Raw genomic sequence first — 18,268 nt, 5'->3', positions numbered from 1 at the left:
TTCTTCTGACTAAGCCTTCTCTGCCAGACATCTCAAATACAAATATTTCTTTTGGAGGTTTTCAGGCCTGCTGCATGCTGGAAAAGAAAGACATATGATAATCAAAGGCAAAAAAGAAGCAATACTTGAGAATGCTGAGAGGAAAATCCAGTCACAAGTAAGATCACCTGCTAGTGCAATATATGCACAGGCGGTAAGTACACTGTAAATCACTTTAAAAACATAGTTAATGAATTCCAATATGGGAAACAATAAGATTCATCTGCAGTTAGAAAGCACAACTGCAGAGCTGCCTTCCTGAAAGAAACAACACCAAGACAAATGTGTCTGCATGTTGCCGGCAGCCCAAGTACAATGGCCCTGGGTGTTGCTGGCACACCGATGTAATGGGAGAGCCACACTTGAAAGTTTAACAACCAAAACAAGAGACTGGGACCAAAAGATTACAGACAGTTTACAATGTTGCTTCAGAGCCAATCTTATGTCTTCTGCTTTCTCCTAGAAGGAACTTTTCCAATAATTTTAAAAGCTATTTTATTTGCCTTTTTGAAAGCACCTCTTTCCTTTCTTCTGAGGCACTCTACTGCAAATGCATCAAATAGTTTGGCAGGAATGCAGATATCCTCAAAATTGTGGACAGATGCTGGCTTGTACAAAGGGCAAATTTTTCCTTCCCTACCATGTTTGTGGTTTAACTTGGAAAAACTAACTGCAAATCATTTTGTCAGTAGTGAGGTTCTATTTAATGCATCTCCAGAGGCAAATAAAAAAACTCCAAACCCAAAACAACCCCTTCTCACCCCAGAAATCTTCTCATGGTGGACTGCTTTGATTTGCAGTCTTACTGCTCAAAAGCCCCTTTTAAGTGTACAGTTTTCAAATAATACTTTCCCAGGTCTCGCACTGTGACAGAGTGGCATAATTTTACATCTCTGCTGTTTGTGGTGTTCCTGCCACACACTTTGGGTTAAGTCTGTGCAAAGTGTTTCAAACTCAGCAAACCAGCACGTGACTCATGGCATTTTCTGTTTTGCAAGTGCTTGAGACACAAAGGACTTGGGATCAATATTCCTTATCTACGTGAAGGAAATGATGGAGAGGACAAAAATGCCAGGGTAAACCTTGAAAGATGTTGGGAGAATGACGAAACTGAGTTAGCTCCTCTAGGGCAGCGGGCTGCAAGGAGCAGGGATTTTGTTATGTATACTTTGGAACAGTGCAGGAGATTTTCCACCATCTACTTATTCATGGACTTGCTAAGAATATGAGATTCTTTACCACACTATTATCCTTCACACAGGACTTAGGTCAAGTGAAATTATTCCTTGCAGCTGCCTTTTTTAGAAACATGTTTCCTGAATTAAAGACATTAAATAAATGTGAATTTGACATCGAACTGAGGACTGAACACTTGTCTTCAACAATATGACCAGTGATTGATGGTCCTAGAGCAAAAACAAAAAGGCATTTTACACCTGGATGCCAATATGGGCAAACAGAAAGTAAAACTGCTTTGAGCTTCTAGCATTAGATTCTACCTGGTATTGAAGGACTTGTTAAAGAGAGATGTGTGTGCCATTAACTACCACATGAATTTATTTCCCTCCAGCTACAATTTGCCACAGCAGCTATTATGAATGCTGTTTGCTTATTTCATTCCATTTGATAAATGAAAGACATCTTTCACAGATAAAAGGAACCTATCTTGTGTTTGTCTTATTTTCCCTTTTCCTCTCCTCAGCAATGGGCGGCCTAGGCACGATAGATGATGTAGAGTCTGCACAGTTAAGTTTACCCTGCACTAAAGTGATCTTTCATTCTTGTTATTTCACTGACAAGAACATGTTCATTTTCCCTGAGTAAATTTATATGGTGAGAAAATACCTTATACCTGAAAATACTGAGTTTTCAGTATATTTTCATTTCTCAGTCTAAGCCTACCATTAATGGCATTCGCACAGAATGATACTTTATTCTAGCTGAATTTAATGGGTTCATCAGCTAATAAGTGGGTTGTAAACATCTCAGGTAATTGCCAAGAGCTCTTAAATTAGTACTGTAAGTTACAAAAGAGAATACATATTCATAGCTCATCAGGCTCTCCAGAAGATATTCTGTTCATCCATCTGTTTTTAAGGGCAGGCAAGCAAGATGTTTCAGTGGAACTTCTGTCATTCTCCTTTGTTTTAGTCAGCTTAAAACATTCTACACTTTCAGAGAAACATACTCAAGTTCTGATGGTGTATTTCATGAGATAATATTCCTAAAACAATACTCACATTTTTGCGTATCCCAGATGTAGTTGTTCAGGATTTCTCCCACCAAGTAGAATACGTTAATGATCACAGTAACAGCTGCAAAAAAGATTATTTTGACACCTGGGCTGAGGTGCTCAAGAAGTGGGTACACCCACACTCCTGTAACATGGTGAATCCAGCACACCCTGAAACAAAACAAAAATAACAAGCACTGACTCTTACAGCCCTGTTTTACAAAAGTAGCTTGGCCTGTAGGCTTAGGTACTGTAAACTGAAAAGCAATTATTTGAGAGGCCTGCAAGTTGCAGCTGAACTCGAGCATGTGGATGACATCCATCCCAAACAGACATCACAGATGATGAAACTATGACTGATTTCCCACATTCTTGCTGCTTTGCTTTCAATTTATTATGAGCAGTTGGCCTGTTTTCATTTCTGATGTAGGCAGGTATTTCCTTGCTCACTTATATTTCTGAGGAAACCCCTGTTTCGTGCTAAAGATGGAAACTGCAGCAGCCTCTGCTCCAAGCAGGTTCTTTATCCTAAAAGCATTCAGGGTTCTACAGACTGTCCTACCATCTCTCTCTGCTTTCTGCAGTATCCTACTTTCACTTCATACACATTTGCGTTTTTCTTTTGCTTTTCCTCGCTACACATGGTAATCAGTTTTTGGGTGCCAGAAGCATATGGTTTAGATTCTCTTTGAGAGAATAATTTCTTCAACAACTGTGTTTTAGTTTGGTTCTCCTTTTCTTTCAGTTACCTGCTATAATTTGGAATCTAGTAATTTTTCTCTAGGTAAGATAAATATTTTTTTAAAAAGACCAAACAAAACCACATCTCAAAAGTAGTGCCCAGCCCCACAGCCAATATACAGTAAAGGAAAAGGATTGATGGTGGCTGGCTGGTGACAGAGATTTTTAGCATTCAGCTACAGAGGACATTGTTGGTACACTAACTCAAGAGACAGACTATCAGCTTTACTGCAGTGCATCCTGAAGAAGCACTCCAGGTGTGTGGTTTGGCTGTGTGTGGCTGCAGTGGACACCTGTATGCTCTGATGGGATAATTTTTGTGTTGAGATCTGATGCAGAGAGTGGTGAAATCAGAGGGAGCAGAGAGATTCCATACATTCCAGTAGGTGGAAGTTAAGAAAAGCAAACACTGGCAAACAACTGAGCAAACATCTCAGAGGTTAACTGGGTAAAGTGCTCAGTGAAGGCAAGCTGGGGCTTTGCTGGGCTCTCTTCAAGAATGTAAATCTTCTCCTTTCTGACCTGAAAATTTAAGTGAAAAGCTCACAGTGAAGCACTGCTAGAGCAGCTGCATAGGCTGTTATAGATGGGGATTTCCATGTCCACATGATTTGATTCACTTGCTGATGTTTCTATTTGCTTAAGGAAGATCTTTGATCACTAGATCAACAGCCAAAGGCTCCTGAAGGGCAGAGATAGAGAAGTCCACACAAAACTGTTACTATAAAATTCTGTCACACAGGGAGTACAGAATCCCTGTTTAACAATCACCCTGGAAATGTACATAGTTGTCATAGCTTCCCTCCTCCTTGGAAAAGCTTTTATTACAGCCCAACCCTTAACAGTTGGACACTTCACTTGGGAAACTACATGTGTCAGTAAATTAATCTGCATGATCTAAATGCAATTAAACCCCCTTTCTCCAAATCAGTTCACATATGGGAAATTATCTCTGTACTTTACAGTTATTTTCCCCAGTATTCTTCTGTGACAGAATTAACCTGACAAGATAAAATTATCAATGAAAAAATGAAGAGTTCCTGCGTAACCCATGGTAACAGGGGACACTATGTTCCTTTTGATGAAAGAAAAAGATGCGACAGTTGGGTAGAAGGTAGTGGGATGTCCCCTGCTACCAGGTTCGCTTAGCAGGGAATGTCTATTATCCCCTAACAATTTTCAGTTTCATTTACTTTTTTCAGTTTTCATTTGCTTTTTTTCCTAATGATCATTCTGTGAGAAACAAGCTCCAAGGAAAAAGACTGAAAAAGAGCCAGTATCTTTTTCCACTTATTTTCTCTGGTGTGATGAAACATCCCAGGATTATAAAGTACCTTTACAGAGGGACTCTTCATGGCACCTTCTAAATGGCATCTATGTAGCCAACTTCATGAACCAAGTAGAAGTGGCTTTTACTAGAACACATTTATGCTAGAAAGAGGAGGCATTTTCTAAATCCAACCAATTAGTCACTGATGAGCTCCTGCATGTCAGCAATCTCTGATTAGTTCAGGCTTTGCGGACAGCTCACGCACTCTGCTCCCTGCTGCCCAGCACAGGAGCCCACTCCCTGTGCTCATGCCTTCAGTGTAGCTGTTGTTCACCTGTCCCCTGGGTAGCCACACTGTCAGAACTGCTTTGAGCACAAGAGGGACCAAGCATCACTGTGGAGACAACAGTCACAAACCCACCTGATCCTTCTAAAAATGAGCCACAGCACACTGCTGGCTATGCTGGGGTGGAGTAATATTAGCCTTCTCTCCACTGAGCAGTGACACACTGACTGCTCCAGCATTGTCTGTACTACAAGCGGGAGCAGCAAAGGGACAACTGCTGCCATGGAAACCTCACCTGGTGGCCTTTCTTAGTGGGTTTGCTCCTGCTGGAATACAGGCAGTCTCGAGGCAGCACTATAAGGGGCTGATCAACCATTCGCATAGAGCTTCCACACAAGAGTGCTGATTGCCAACGTTAATGAATGCCTTCAGTGTTGCCATTCCAGTAACTATTACTCCTATCCAACCTCATTATTTTAAGCACAGGGAAGCAGGCATTAAGATTTACTTAGGAGTGCAAAAACTAGATCAAATTGAAGACTTTGTTATTGAACAGATGCAAAAAATTTATCGTTTAGATAGAAATAAACTGAGGAGAAGAAGTTTAAACTAAAACTAGACTGGCTACTTAATAAATAAACCTGATAAAATTAACCTGAACCTCCCCGTGATTTGGAACAGCAGCAGCTGTATGTAGACATAACTGTATATTTTCAAAGATGAATATGTTACAGGTCATGGAGTTCATCTAGCCATTTGTTAGAAACAGTAAAAAGAGAAGGAATGGAAATATTCACACATTGTATTCAAATTAAAATGTCTGTTAAAAAAAAGTGGTTGTTTTTAGAAATTTTCAAACAGTTGGTGTAGAAATCAGAAAAAGCTATTTGAAAATGCACAGTATTGCTTGTTTTTAACAAATCTGTCAAAAAATGTGACTTTGTAGCTAGTTTTCACTTCTACTATACAGTAGATGTTGTGTATCTCTCCTATCAAAGTAATCAGGAGAAAATAAAAACTCTGCAGGGCACATACATTTACATTTATTGTTTGGATATAGATCTTTTGTTAATGAGGAAAACTAAGCACAAAAATTTGTTGGAACCTTGTGGTTTATGTGTACTCTGTCAGTTTAAAAGATAGAGCTGTAACAACAGCATGTGTAAGACCTTAGTCCTGGCAGAATCAAGCTCAACAAGTGAGTATAATGGCAGATAATAACCATGACACCTCATGAATTTTGTAATGGGAGATATTACAGAAGACGGTTGCTCCTTCATGGTGGCTGCTCTCAGCTATCATAGCTTGCCAGCACTTCGTGGTCTGGACTCTCAGAGAGAGTCTCCACCTATTTCCTGCCCAGCTTGAGTCCTTCATCATAATGTGTAGTCATCAACAACCAGTACTATGAGTGCTGGAAAAAGGGGCTGCTAGATGAGGGGCTATGTAAGAAGAGCAGCAAATGAAAGGACACAGAATAATAATGCATGACATAAAATGCGTGAAGAGCTTCCAGCTCTCTTCCTCATGACAGAAGAATCATCTCAATGCAATTCAGAGACAAGAAATTCAAATGTGATAATGGAAATATCTTTCTGAATGATACCTAATTAATCTCTGGAATGCTCTACTCTTCCTTTCAGCGATACATCATTGAAATATAGATATTCAAAAAAGTTTTGAAGTATAGAAGTCTGGAAGCCTGCTTAGTCCACTCATCTTCTCTAGGCCTACCATGCAACTTTAGCAAATTTCTGAAATCAAGAGACTGTACAAGCAATAAGAATGCACACATGTATGCCTAAGTTTAAAGAGTGCAAGGTATATAAACCATGTAGACCAAAGGATCTAAGCACCTATGTTTTGACATAAGCTTTGCAAGAAAACTCCCCCTTGAAGGCTGGCTGTTTCATAATGGTCTGCTAAGCTCTCCTGAAGCATCTGACATTAGCTCTACCTGGAGCCTGGGTACATGACAACTTTCATCTATGAACAGCAGTTCCTTTCTGGGTACTTCTTGCAGCAGCAAATCCTCTCCCAGAGCTTCAGTGCTCTTCATATTTCCAGTGACTGGCACAAAGCAAGGCTGAATCCTTGGTTCCAGGCAAATTGTAGACGAGTTCCCAGTGGCTACTCTTTAACAAGCAGAACATGGGCTTTTTCTATGCCTTTATTTCATGATCTTTCCCAGCATCACTCTCTTCCTTTTCCACCAAGAGGGATAACTTTACCCAGAGCTATTAAAAATGTGGAATGTCTTCCAAACAAGGTGATTGGCTTACAGTAGCTGAGACATTCAAAACAAACAAATCAATTGTGGTTGCAGTGCAGGCCCAATCTTGTATTTCAGGGACAGGAGCACAATGACCCACACAAAATTTGTTCTACTTTTGGTTTCTAATACTGATTGATATGAGACACATAACTCCCCACAAAAACACAGGAGAGTTTGTTCTGCATCCAATCAGATTTCTTAAGATCTCAGCTATATTAAAATGCTGGGCTTCTTATATTAACAGCCAGCCAGACCTAATACACCTACACTAGGAATGTACACAGTTTAGGAATTTTAAAGACTAAAAAGTAAGTTCAATAAACAGTTATCATTTAGGAAATAACAACGATCATCCCCTCTTGTTCAATTTTCTTAATGCTGGATTCTTCTCCATTCATCTGAGTGGAGAACAATACGTGGGTCACAAGACTGTACTACTGGTGTGGAGTGGTTTATCCAGTCAGAAGCAGACAAGTCCTGAGAAACTGCACCTGCAAATAATGTCACATCTAGAATGTACTCAGCATGACAAGGTGCTGGCACCCTCTGGGAAGAACAAAGCTTAGCAGAAATTTGTGTTTATGTATAGGTAGCTACAATGACAGAAACTTAGCAGATTCACTGCAAAGTGCTGTCATCTCTGGAAGTCATCTATTTTGAAAAATAATTTTTCATTTTAAATATAGTAATGGTTGCTATGCCTTCTTGAGCTATATTTTAAGGAGCTGCACAAGGAAGTGAGAACATATTACCCATGCATGTCATCTGTGATTGTGCTGTTGCTTTGACTGAAACATTTGAGGATGTGGAGGTGGAGGCAAGCCAGAAAGCAACAGTCCAAAATGGCTATGTCAGACCTAACAAGCTGGGGATCCATACAGCCATCTCTTGCTGAAAGCACTTCTGCCCTCTCACCCTCCTTCTGGGTCAGGTACAAGGGACGCTAATCTTCCCCTGGCCTATTTCTGCAGCTTCTGTTTCTTCCTACTCTTTCCTCTTCAGGGCAGCTCCAGCTCCACCTCTTTTCTCCTCCTCTGCATTGTTTCATCTGTCATGCACTTCTACATCAGCCTTCCACTCTGATTTCAAAGTCTGTTTCTCTCTCCTTCTCCCAGCATTCCCCACTTACTTTCACGATTTCAGCTTTGAAGCTGCATGTTTCCTTATCCACTTCTCTTTTAACCCATGATTTTAGTTCATTTCTTTTACTTGTCCCCAGGACAGTTTTGGGTTTTTTTTTTTCTCTAACCATGGACTCCTCTGATCTTTATTGAACTTTTATCCCCAGTGCTCACTTCCAAATGCATGCATGACACCCTTCCTACACACAAACCCTCAGCACAGCCTAGTAAAGCCATGTTGTTTCTCTCCCGCTCCATTGGCACCACCAACCTCAAAAATCCTTCTGGTTTCTCAATCCTGTCCTTCTTTATCAACATGACTGTCAATTCTCACCAAGCTTCACACTCTAACCCACCACCCCTCTCTACTGAATGTCAAGGTTTGTCCTAGCAGTCTGTGCCAACATCTGTGCTTTCTGATCTTCCTCTCCTTCTACGGAGAATCGCTAGTGGAAATCCTACAGCAAGCCTGATAGAATCAATCTCAAATTCATTCCAAATCCTCAGTGTACATTCCTTTCTTAAATTTGTTCAAGAAGAGTTCAGCAAATTACCCATCTAAATGCTCTCCATCAGTGAATCTAAGGAACTCTCCTAAAGTCATTTCAAGAGAAACTTTATTTTCAAATCAAAGTTTAAAAGCTCTTTAAATAGATTTATAAAAGAATGAAAGAATGAATCAAGTCCAAGCTTGGCACATGTGAAGGCAGCTCCTAGTGGATTTGAGATAGCTATAAGAGAGCAGATTAAGTCTTTTGCTCCCAAACATGCAGCCCAGCACGACTACAGCAGTGGAGTCAGATTCTTAGGGTCTGTTATTTTGGCATCCTGAAGTGCACAAAAGTAGAGGGAAAAAGAAAACCATTTAAAATAAAAGTATTTGTCTCAGTTTATTTTAGGGACATATTAGGCTCTGATATTAGTTACCATGAGGTCATTCTTGTTACAAGGAGCAACACATTTCTGGCTCTTTCTGTTCCTTGACAACTAACTCCATACACTCATTGGCAGAATTTTCTGGTAGTACTGGCAAATGCTCTGGTTTTCTTAGCACTGTCTAGATTTAACAATTCAATACAAACTGTGACCTTTTCAAGCCATGCTAAATAAAGCCAATAGGCTTTTCCCATCTTATCCCATGGCCTCGATCCTGAAAGTCCATGTATGGTCTGCAACATGCAATGCAAGTCTGTGGATGCTCTGCCTGGGCATAGTTCCTTGTGAACTCCCTCTCACAGAGAGTGCATGAGCTAAGCGTGCCTACTCATAAACTCTTTGACTGAAGGGAGAGAATGCAAAAAAGAAAAAAAAAAAAAAAAAAACCAAAAAAATACCCCAAAAAAACCAGAAAAAGCTTTTACTCTCCAAGAAAGGATGTTTCTCAGAAAACAAGTCTCTGAATCATGCTCAGGAGATATCAAGTTATTTAGTTCTTCCAATTTCAGAGATGCTATTCAGAATTGTTTGCCAGATTTCTTATTTACCAATTATACATTAAAAAGCACCTGCTATTCTACCATCTCTTTCATACATGACAGATTCAGTCACAGACAAAATAAAACAAGCTTTCCTCTACTTGGAGTTGAAAAAAGCATTCACAGAATCAAACCTAAACAACATCCTCCTGTATGTTCCTTTCCTGGAAAAAGTGTAACACAATACATAAAACATGTAGGATGGTAAGAAAGTTTCAGTTGAGATGGGAAGAGAATTCAAAATTCAAGAACAAAACATAGAGAACATCTGATTAGCAACTGTCTTCACTTTATTCTGAGAGTTGCAGTAAAAACATTTCTGATGAGGGAAAAATAGAATAGGCAAAAGAACAAATTCTCAAGTGGCAGATCCCTAAATTCTGGTTAAAAATACATAAACCACAAACTAAACCTCAGAACGGGACCCATCATCAACCCTAGGTACAAAGGAAGGAAGTTCCAACAGGCTGTATGGATCTAGGTCATTTGCAGGTATAGTCTCATTTTAATACACTGTGCTAACCTTGAGGGTGCTGCCAACAAGGACAACAAATCCAAATTCATCAATTCCAGGCCCTCTGTGTGATTAAGGTCTCTACTGCAATGTGGTCACTTGGCAACAGGAGGGACAGTGGATTTCAGCTGTGAAAAGAAGGCACACCCTGAATGAGGGGGATGACAAATGCCTCACTTTTCATACTTTCTGGCAGATTTTTCCAACCTGTGAATTCTATATATCATATTGATGAAATGGGACCAAGATTTGCCTTGCAGCCTCAAGCACATCTTGGATAGAGTCTTCAATAGCACCTGCAGGCTGAAGACAAGCAGAACTTGCAAGTGATGGCACAGAGTAGCTTTTGTCTGCCTCCACTAACCTGCAAAGGCCTCCTTCCATAACAGCAGAAGGAGAAATGGGTTGTATGTGCATAATTTAGCAGGATGAACTTTTAAGATTGTCTCATCTCATTTAAAGAGAAATCACAACTTGGAAGAAGGCGAATCACTTGAGAGTAGCCCTATCTGTTTTGGAAATAATATATGTGTAGGCAAAACCAATAAACAGCAAAAGCAGAGCGAGATAACCATAGTCTGTGCCTGGGTAATTATTAATGCAGTAATTATTTAATGCAGAATCTGCTTCTCCTGCTTTACTTGTCCTACGATTTTCTTTAACCTTGTAGCTGCAGGATACAGATGCACTGTAGTAGGTAGGACCAAACTAGATGAGGATCACACTGATACTGTAACAGATTCTTAAAAGATTTTAAGACACAGTCTAGTTTTGTTTCACTTGTAAAACTGGATTGTTGCAATTTTAAATTCTTATTAAATACTATTGCATGTGTCTACTTAGATGATTTTTAGAAAACTGGAGTTGCCAGAGAAGGTCAAGCCATAGGTACCTGCCAATCTGTCTCCAGGCACCATTAGAGGAAGGTCAAGAACTATCACAGTTAAGCATTACTTTATATGGGTTAAGAATATAATTACTTTTCCCTGAAGGAATAATCATATGCCTTTTTGCATGAGGCTGCCCTTATCTTATAATTACAAATATTATTCTTTTTTAAGAAGGGTATGTATGTTTATAAAAGCAAATGGCAGAATGTGGCTGTTGTCCTGGGACACAACATCTCACTTCAGCTGCATTAATAGCATTGTATGATCACTGAGTGTGTGTGGATATGTATGAATAATGACCTATCTTTCACTGGATCAAAGGGACAATTTGCATAGTTGAAGCAGTTGTGATAGTACTGCCTTGAGACCATGTTAAACTCACATTAGTTTTATCTCTCTTGTTTGGTGGAAATTTTGAAAAATACCTTCTTAGCTGAGAGAAGGATGTTGTGAAGTAAAAAGAAAGAATATAAAATGGGGGTCATGAAATGCAGAGAAGATAGAGGATAGATGACATCAAAGGAGAAATATAAATAAAACAAAGGTTTCGTGAAAAATAAATACTAGGATGACCAAAGTATATTAACTCTGTCATGTAAGTCAGGTGCTTGATTAGAAACTGCCCAAAGATTTAATTTAATGTTGTGTAAGAAAGATTATTCCTGTTTTAGTTTAATTTCTCACCAACATTTGCATTTCTTAAAGCAAACTTTAGAGCGTTTGGATTACTGACTTATTCTGTAATCAATTTCACAGAAAGAATTTATGAACCAGTAAAGCAAAAAGACAGTGCTCTATCTCTTCTGCTGCTGCTTAAATACTGATGCAGGAAATCATTTGCCTAGTCTCAATTTTATTTGATAGAACAAAAACCCCAAGCAATAAAACTAAGGTCCAAGAAAAACATTTAGCTTGAAAAAAGGTTGAAAAATGTACCCTTGGAAAGACCACTGCTTACATGGGATTGTTCAACAAATTCCTGTTGTGTGAGGTTTGGCATATACTTTCTAAAAATATAAGCATCTGGGGAAACCAGACAAAGCCCAGGTCTTGGACCAAACGAGGCATACAGCGTGAATCTGTTAGCGATTATATCCATAATGAAATATGTGCCCAAATTTAGCAGTACAAAACCCCCAATACAATGTGAAAACACAGCATGTACAGCCCTTACCATAAAATATAGCCAACAGCGAAGGTGCACACTGCAGCCAGTCCACAGCTCCTGCTGGGATACTGATGATGTGTTGTTCTCATCTCGATTAATACAAAGGGCAAAACTGTTGTGTGCTGGAAAAAAAAAAAACAACAAAATAATGGGGAAAAGCAGGTGATACAAATGGTTCTTTATATTATCATTTCAATTCTACAATAAGAAACTTAAATCACAGGCACCTGAAGACAATTCTTGATGGTTAGAAAGACAAAGTAAAGTAACAATAAAATTGATCAATAACCCAACCAGTATCATGTCTATAATGTCCAATTGTTTAAGAGAGCAGAGGAAAACTGAGTAACCAGAATGTGCTTTTGTTCAGGAATCCAAGGCAGATACTCAGTGAGTAAAAAGGAAATGTGTCATGTAGGAACATGGGTCCCAACCCCAGTCTGGCCCTGCAGTTACTCTGTGATCTCTGCCATGTCAGTTCAATTATTTTGACCATTCTAGTTGGAAGGGAATGCATCTGGTTTTCAGAGACTAAGTATAAACAATGCCAAGTGAATGAATATAAATGGATGTATTTAAGGCTTCTGAGAATTAGGTTTAAATGTATCTCAATCTGGGGACTTGAAAACAGGGGACGTATTTTCAAATGATAGCATCAAGACCTCTGTTCCTCCATCTGCAAGACAGAAACAATTACATTCAGAAAGGTGTTGTGAATCTTAATTTTTTAGTTGCACAAAATAGTTTTAGATTCCCAAATGAATCATATGAAAGCCAAAGCTGTAAAAACCATTTTCAGCCACTTGTCTTTATTTAGCTGCGAAACTCCTGATTTTGTTATTTTCCCATACACATTTCCTACACTGCCCCTTCTGAGAAGGCCTGTTCATCCAAATAATGTCAGCAGCATGAAAAACTGCATCCAGTCTGCCCCCAACACTCAATGTCTACATTTCAGAGTGCTGGCAGGCATGAAAATATACATAAGCAAAGAACAAATGTGCCAGGAAATAAACCCCATAATTTCTGAATATACAGCTCACTTAAGACTAGCATTAGTGGTGACTCCAGAAACAGACCCTGCCTTGCCTCCATGGGGCCAATTTTTTGCTGGCATCTAAAGGGAATTACTTCAATTGAGAGTTTAGCTCTAGGGCTTGGTAAGACTGACTGTGAACTCTTCTGCCCTCTCCACAAGAAGGCCTGGAGGTGTAAGGATTTCAAGGCAGCCTAAGTCCTAATGCAGGTTCAGTCCTTCCCCAAGTACTTGATACCAACTGGAAAGGAAAGTTATGGCATACACTGGCCACATTCTGCCATCATGTAGTTCTGGAAATGCTGGAGGGTCAGATTTCTAAGTTTACAATAATTACAATGTAATCCCCACACTGATGTTCACCTGCGTGCAGATAGGAGAGGTATGGAGTAGAAATATCTTTGTGTGCATTACAGGTTCAACTGAGAAGAAACACAGTGGGGTCTAAGCCTTTAAAAACTGCAAAGAAGAATGGTTTGAATGGAAAATGGTAAGATAATGGAAATGCTCCTGCTGAGAGATGTAACATAATTGAATTGGATATCTGCTCTGATTTTCAAGGCATTGGTAATTAATGACTAGCATTTGGAGAATGTCACGTGGTTAATACAGCAGTTAGGGGAGCTCTCAATTTCTTCATCTTTTAACAACTTGTTCCATCCGCATCCCTTTAAACAGTACAAATCAGCATCAAGGGAATGCAGAGATATTTTATAGCACTGCGGTCTGCTATAAAGGTGCCCACCATTAGATTAGAGGTCTATGAGCTGCAGAGGACCTTCAGAATCCATGATCAGGGACTGACACCAGAGCAAGCCCTGGAGATTCACCTGCACATCTTGTGTCTGTATGGAAAAGGTCTCCAGGAAGAGAGAGATCAGTGCCTCACTCTACAGAGTCCCCAAAGCAGAGCAGCTGGAGGCTGTGCAGATGTCTCCTGCCCTGCCCCCATAACTTATTCAGAGAAAAAACAGAAGAAAACAACAGCTATTAAGACCAAATTCCACCCTTGATACTCCTTGTACAATGCATTCTTGTAATTCTGTCACTTAGTTTTAACTCTACACTGTATGGATGATTGTTACAGAGATTGTGAGCTCGGTTTCTCCATGTAAATGTTTACTGCTTTCGATACTGCTTGTTGATGAGTTCCTCATTGATGATAACAACTCAACAGCTTGCCAATTAAAAAGTAGTTAAAATAATTTCAGCAATCAAGCCTCAAATACTCTTCTCCTTTCCCTTCTCCCAATTCTAGTGGTTTATAATAAAATAGATAATTGTTTTCCTACATTCTCACTTCTGCTCTCTTCTAAAGGTAAGGGTGGAGGGAAAAGCAGAAATAAGCTGTGCCACTAAAAACTTTGTGTACAAAATCCTGTTAAAAGTACAGTGGAATTAGAAGTCTAAGGAGAAAATCAGAGATATGTAATTCTATTCTCAGTCTGTTAGAGTGAATGTCAATGCTACATGCAAACACTGCAGTATTACAAATTTGGAGTATGAACTTTGGTTTAAAATGCTTTTAAAGTGCCACTCTAAAAAGCTGCTTCAGATCCTTTACGAAACCACAACCAAGATAAAATTTCCTTTCTCTACATTCCAGCTCCTCCAAAAATCTTCATTTAAAAACCATGAAATTCTGTAGTCTGGGATACCTTCTATCTAACAGTATCAATTAAAACTCTAGACTGAAGCACAGTGAAGATGATCAGGGGTCAAATGTGCTTGCAGTGGTATCCATCAGGGCTGGGTATTCTGCAGGGGGCCTAAAATTTCATATCCTCTAATGTTTTTGCCACCTGATTTCTGAATAAACAGGCCAGTGGGAATCTGAGGCTTAGAGAGAAAATAGCATTGATATTTCCCTGACCTGCCTAAAGATCACGCTGTGCCGATCAAACATACCCAACTGGTACCTCTGGGACTGATTCCCTTTTACTTACTGGCACACGGCGGGACAAAACCACATTTCTCACCTTGTTTGCCAAAGTATCTCCTGGGGCTTGCTTACTTCAGAGAAGACTGAGGAATGAAGAAGTTCAAACAACAAGGAAGTTTAAACAGTAAGGATGATTAGCTGCTCTAACAGTTTTCCAGTAGTTGCCATTTTGCACCATTAGAAGTTTTTAAGAAAAGAACAAATATATAATTAGAGTATAATGACTAGTATATTATTATAATAGTAGTAAACTATGCTTGCACTACTAATTAATGCTATATTGATAAGGCACTTTTAATATGGACTAAGTAGTTACAAGCAAAACTGCATTTTTATCTGGACATCCTATTCTCCTCCACTGAGACCAGCTGCCCCTGTGAGACAGTTTTGCCTGTGTGACTGTGCTGACACAAGAGACTTGTGCTGAGCACTGTTGTGGCCACACCAGGGAGCACCATTCCCACTGTCCCAGGAATTCAACCCTTTCTTCACATGTTCCCCAGAGTGACTGCAGGCTCAGGGTAGTCCCCAGCCCCCAGCTTGGCACAAGCAGCAGTGTGGGAGATATCAAAACCTGTATCATTAGCAGGAGCTCTTAGACTGAGCTTTTTCAGGGCTCAGTAACTGCATCTCAGTAACTTGCAACAAAATTCACCCTGTCAGCTTCTCCACCTGTGACTATGGTGCAATCTGCAAGGTGTCCTCACAGCCACAAATCCTTTTTCTCTCTAGTGTGCCAAGACAGCAGCCCTCAGACCCATTGCTTACCCCTCTCTGAACTATTCATCTGCCTAGACCAGTTTGTGGGCTGAAGAGCTGACCATAAGCCCCCTTTACCCAGTCCCAGCACTGTCTTGCTCAGACCCCTCACTGCCTGTCCCTGCTGCTGGAAAGGCAGCTTTGATAAATCTTTTTGCTAGGAAGTGCTGGTCTCAGCAGAGTAAAAAGCTGCAACTTCCTCTTATTCTGTGTCTGTCCAAGGACCCATCACCTACAGGTGGTGAAGAAATGTGGCTTGCCAAATCTCCAACTGCTAGAAAACAGAGAAACCAGCACAATGAACAGAGCCTGGATGAAATGTGCAGGAAGGTTATCATATGGAGAATCTGATCCACAAGACACTCTGGAGACTAACTCGAAAGAAGCAACCTCTGAGTAAAGCTGAATTAGCACGCACTATAAAGAAAGCCATCCTGGGATCTTGCAGGTGGAATAAGTCCTAGAGCCACTGTCATGGCTTCCTGAGAGAAACTCTGCTCATTAATAACTCTTTAAAAGATATTACAAAAAGATGCACCACCCCCCACATGGTATATATATGCCTAATGACATTTGAGACCAGAAAATCACATTACATGTATGTACCACAGCTGTAGTGCTGGCTTGGGAAGCTGAGCTTTGATGGAGGACTGTGGTTCCCCATTGTAGATGTGTTCTGCAACAGCTACTTGGAAAAAAATTTTTATGCAAATTAGGTACATTAACAGTAAGTTCTGTAACAGTCTTTAGGCAATTAAGTGCTCATTCTTGAAAGCCTGACTATATATTTTATCTTCCAAACAGTAAGTGCTGCTTTTTTTAACACTGGTTTCAACAGTACCTTACTTGGCCTTTTCTCTCTCCTTTAACTGTGTTTTAAATGGAATCTTAAAACTTCTCAAAAGGTGCTAAATTGACAGCTTTATGTACTGTATAATCAGCATAAACATGGTAGTGATGCCTTCCCAAGTCATCCTCCTGATCTGGAGTGACTGTCCAGAACTACCTTTAAGACAAGGAGCTCAGTCTAGGGAGGCATCTCAGATGCCCAGGTAGCTCGCAGAAGTTCTGTAGGAATGGTTGAAGTGAGGATCACAAAAATTGTGATTATAATTCACTTCAACCAACAGACTGTGACTCGTTAGTCAATTTGATCAGACTGAAAACTACAAGGTATAGGACATTTTAGCTCAGTGAAAATACTGTGTGCCTCTGAGGCCTACATCATGACATTCAGCCCATGTTCTTAAGAGCAAAACCCCAGTGACAAGAAAGGAGGCCTTGCAGTTTTGATGTCCACCAACATTTTAATTGATGGACTGGGAGCCTCCTGGGAGTGCTGGTATGCCTGCAACAAGGAGGCTGCAGATAGGTTTTCACCCACAGAACTTGTACAGCCCAGGACTTGGAGGGCTACATCTGCCACCCAAAGCTGCGTCTACATCAAAGCCTCTGCCATGGCAAGGGCAGCTATTTCAACATCTGCTAGGGAAACTACCCTGCAGCACACCGCCATTGTGCCTGAGACTTAAGCTGGTATAAATTTGGCAGTGCTCCCCTTCTTTGCACCCTTCTGTGCAAACTGATGTGTTTTCTGGCTGCCTCTGCTTTCTTTTAAAATTTGCTTATAAAATATAGTTTCCATCAGCAGGATGTTACTCTTCCCCTTTTTCTTGTGAACTCACAAGAAGGTTATGATGTTAAACAGCTGCTCCACATCAGAATGCATGGAACAGTCCGCCTGCCACTCTTTCTTCCCTCTCAGGGGTTTGTGCAGCACCTTGAGAAAAACGTTTCACAGAAACCAGCAGCAAACTGACCTACTCCTATTCCTCTAAATTTAAAACCACTACTAGTGTGTTCATCCTGGAAACCAATACTAATAGGCCTAAAAATACCTACAGTTGTAGTCAGTTCCATTTGTAGAGTAACAGTAGCAATAAAGCTAATTTTTCTGCATGCTCCTAGCAGAGTACCATGGAAAACCAGATCAGGAACTAGTAAAATAGGGGCATGGTTATGATTTACTCCTTGAGAAACTTCTGAGAAAGGAACAGCCGGCAAGGGAGTATTTATGTGTCGTCTGAAGGATGATACTTTCTACCAAGGCAGCCTAATCCATAAAGAGAGCAGCAGGATATCAGAGCTGGGTGCATAATAAATTGGAATCTTTGAGTGAGTCTGAGCCCTTATGAGACTGAAAGCGCTGGTAGTACTTTTCCTCTTACAAATGAGAAATTATGACTATTAAATGAGACATGTTGGTGCACAGGATGTACTCCAAGGTAGCCACAGACAGCTCACTAATTGTTATGGTAGGTTGGAGGGAGGAAGAAGCATTATATGATCTAAACAAAGACCAAAACCTTATAATGCCACAAAACACACAAGAGCCAAAGATAATAATTTTCAATCAATATGAGAGTGTGGAGTTCTTTGAAAAGAAAGTTAGTACTTCCTCTTTAATGTTACCCCCTCTTTTTCCTTTTTTCTGTAGAAAAACACAGTGGACATGGCAT

The 18,268-nt window shown here is 40.1% G+C and overlaps 1 protein-coding gene across 5 annotated transcripts in view; it reads right to left on the bottom strand.

Moving 5' to 3' along the window:
* The window catches only part of AIG1 (androgen induced 1), a 122,959-nt gene that overhangs the window by 1,398 nt on the left and 103,293 nt on the right, over positions 1 to 18,268 (bottom strand). For 4 of the 5 annotated variants that reach the window (XM_053973055.1, XM_053973056.1, XM_053973058.1 and 1 more), the window contains 2 exons: positions 12,019 to 12,134; positions 2,280 to 2,443 (listed from right to left, as the gene is read on the bottom strand). In XM_053973055.1, the coding sequence (XP_053829030.1) occupies positions 2,280 to 2,443; positions 12,019 to 12,134 (280 nt within the window). Of the gene's footprint in view, positions 1 to 2,279; positions 2,444 to 9,963; positions 10,083 to 12,018; positions 12,135 to 18,268 lie in introns of those variants that run through there. The other variant, XR_008436209.1, reaches the window with a different exon arrangement.

The sequence above is a fragment of the Vidua macroura genome, chromosome 3 (genome assembly GCF_024509145.1).
Source record: "Vidua macroura isolate BioBank_ID:100142 chromosome 3, ASM2450914v1, whole genome shotgun sequence".
Lineage (NCBI taxonomy): Eukaryota > Metazoa > Chordata > Aves > Passeriformes > Viduidae > Vidua > Vidua macroura.
The sequence above is the reverse complement of the archived record's forward strand: the minus strand, read 5'-3'. Positions and strand labels throughout refer to the sequence as shown.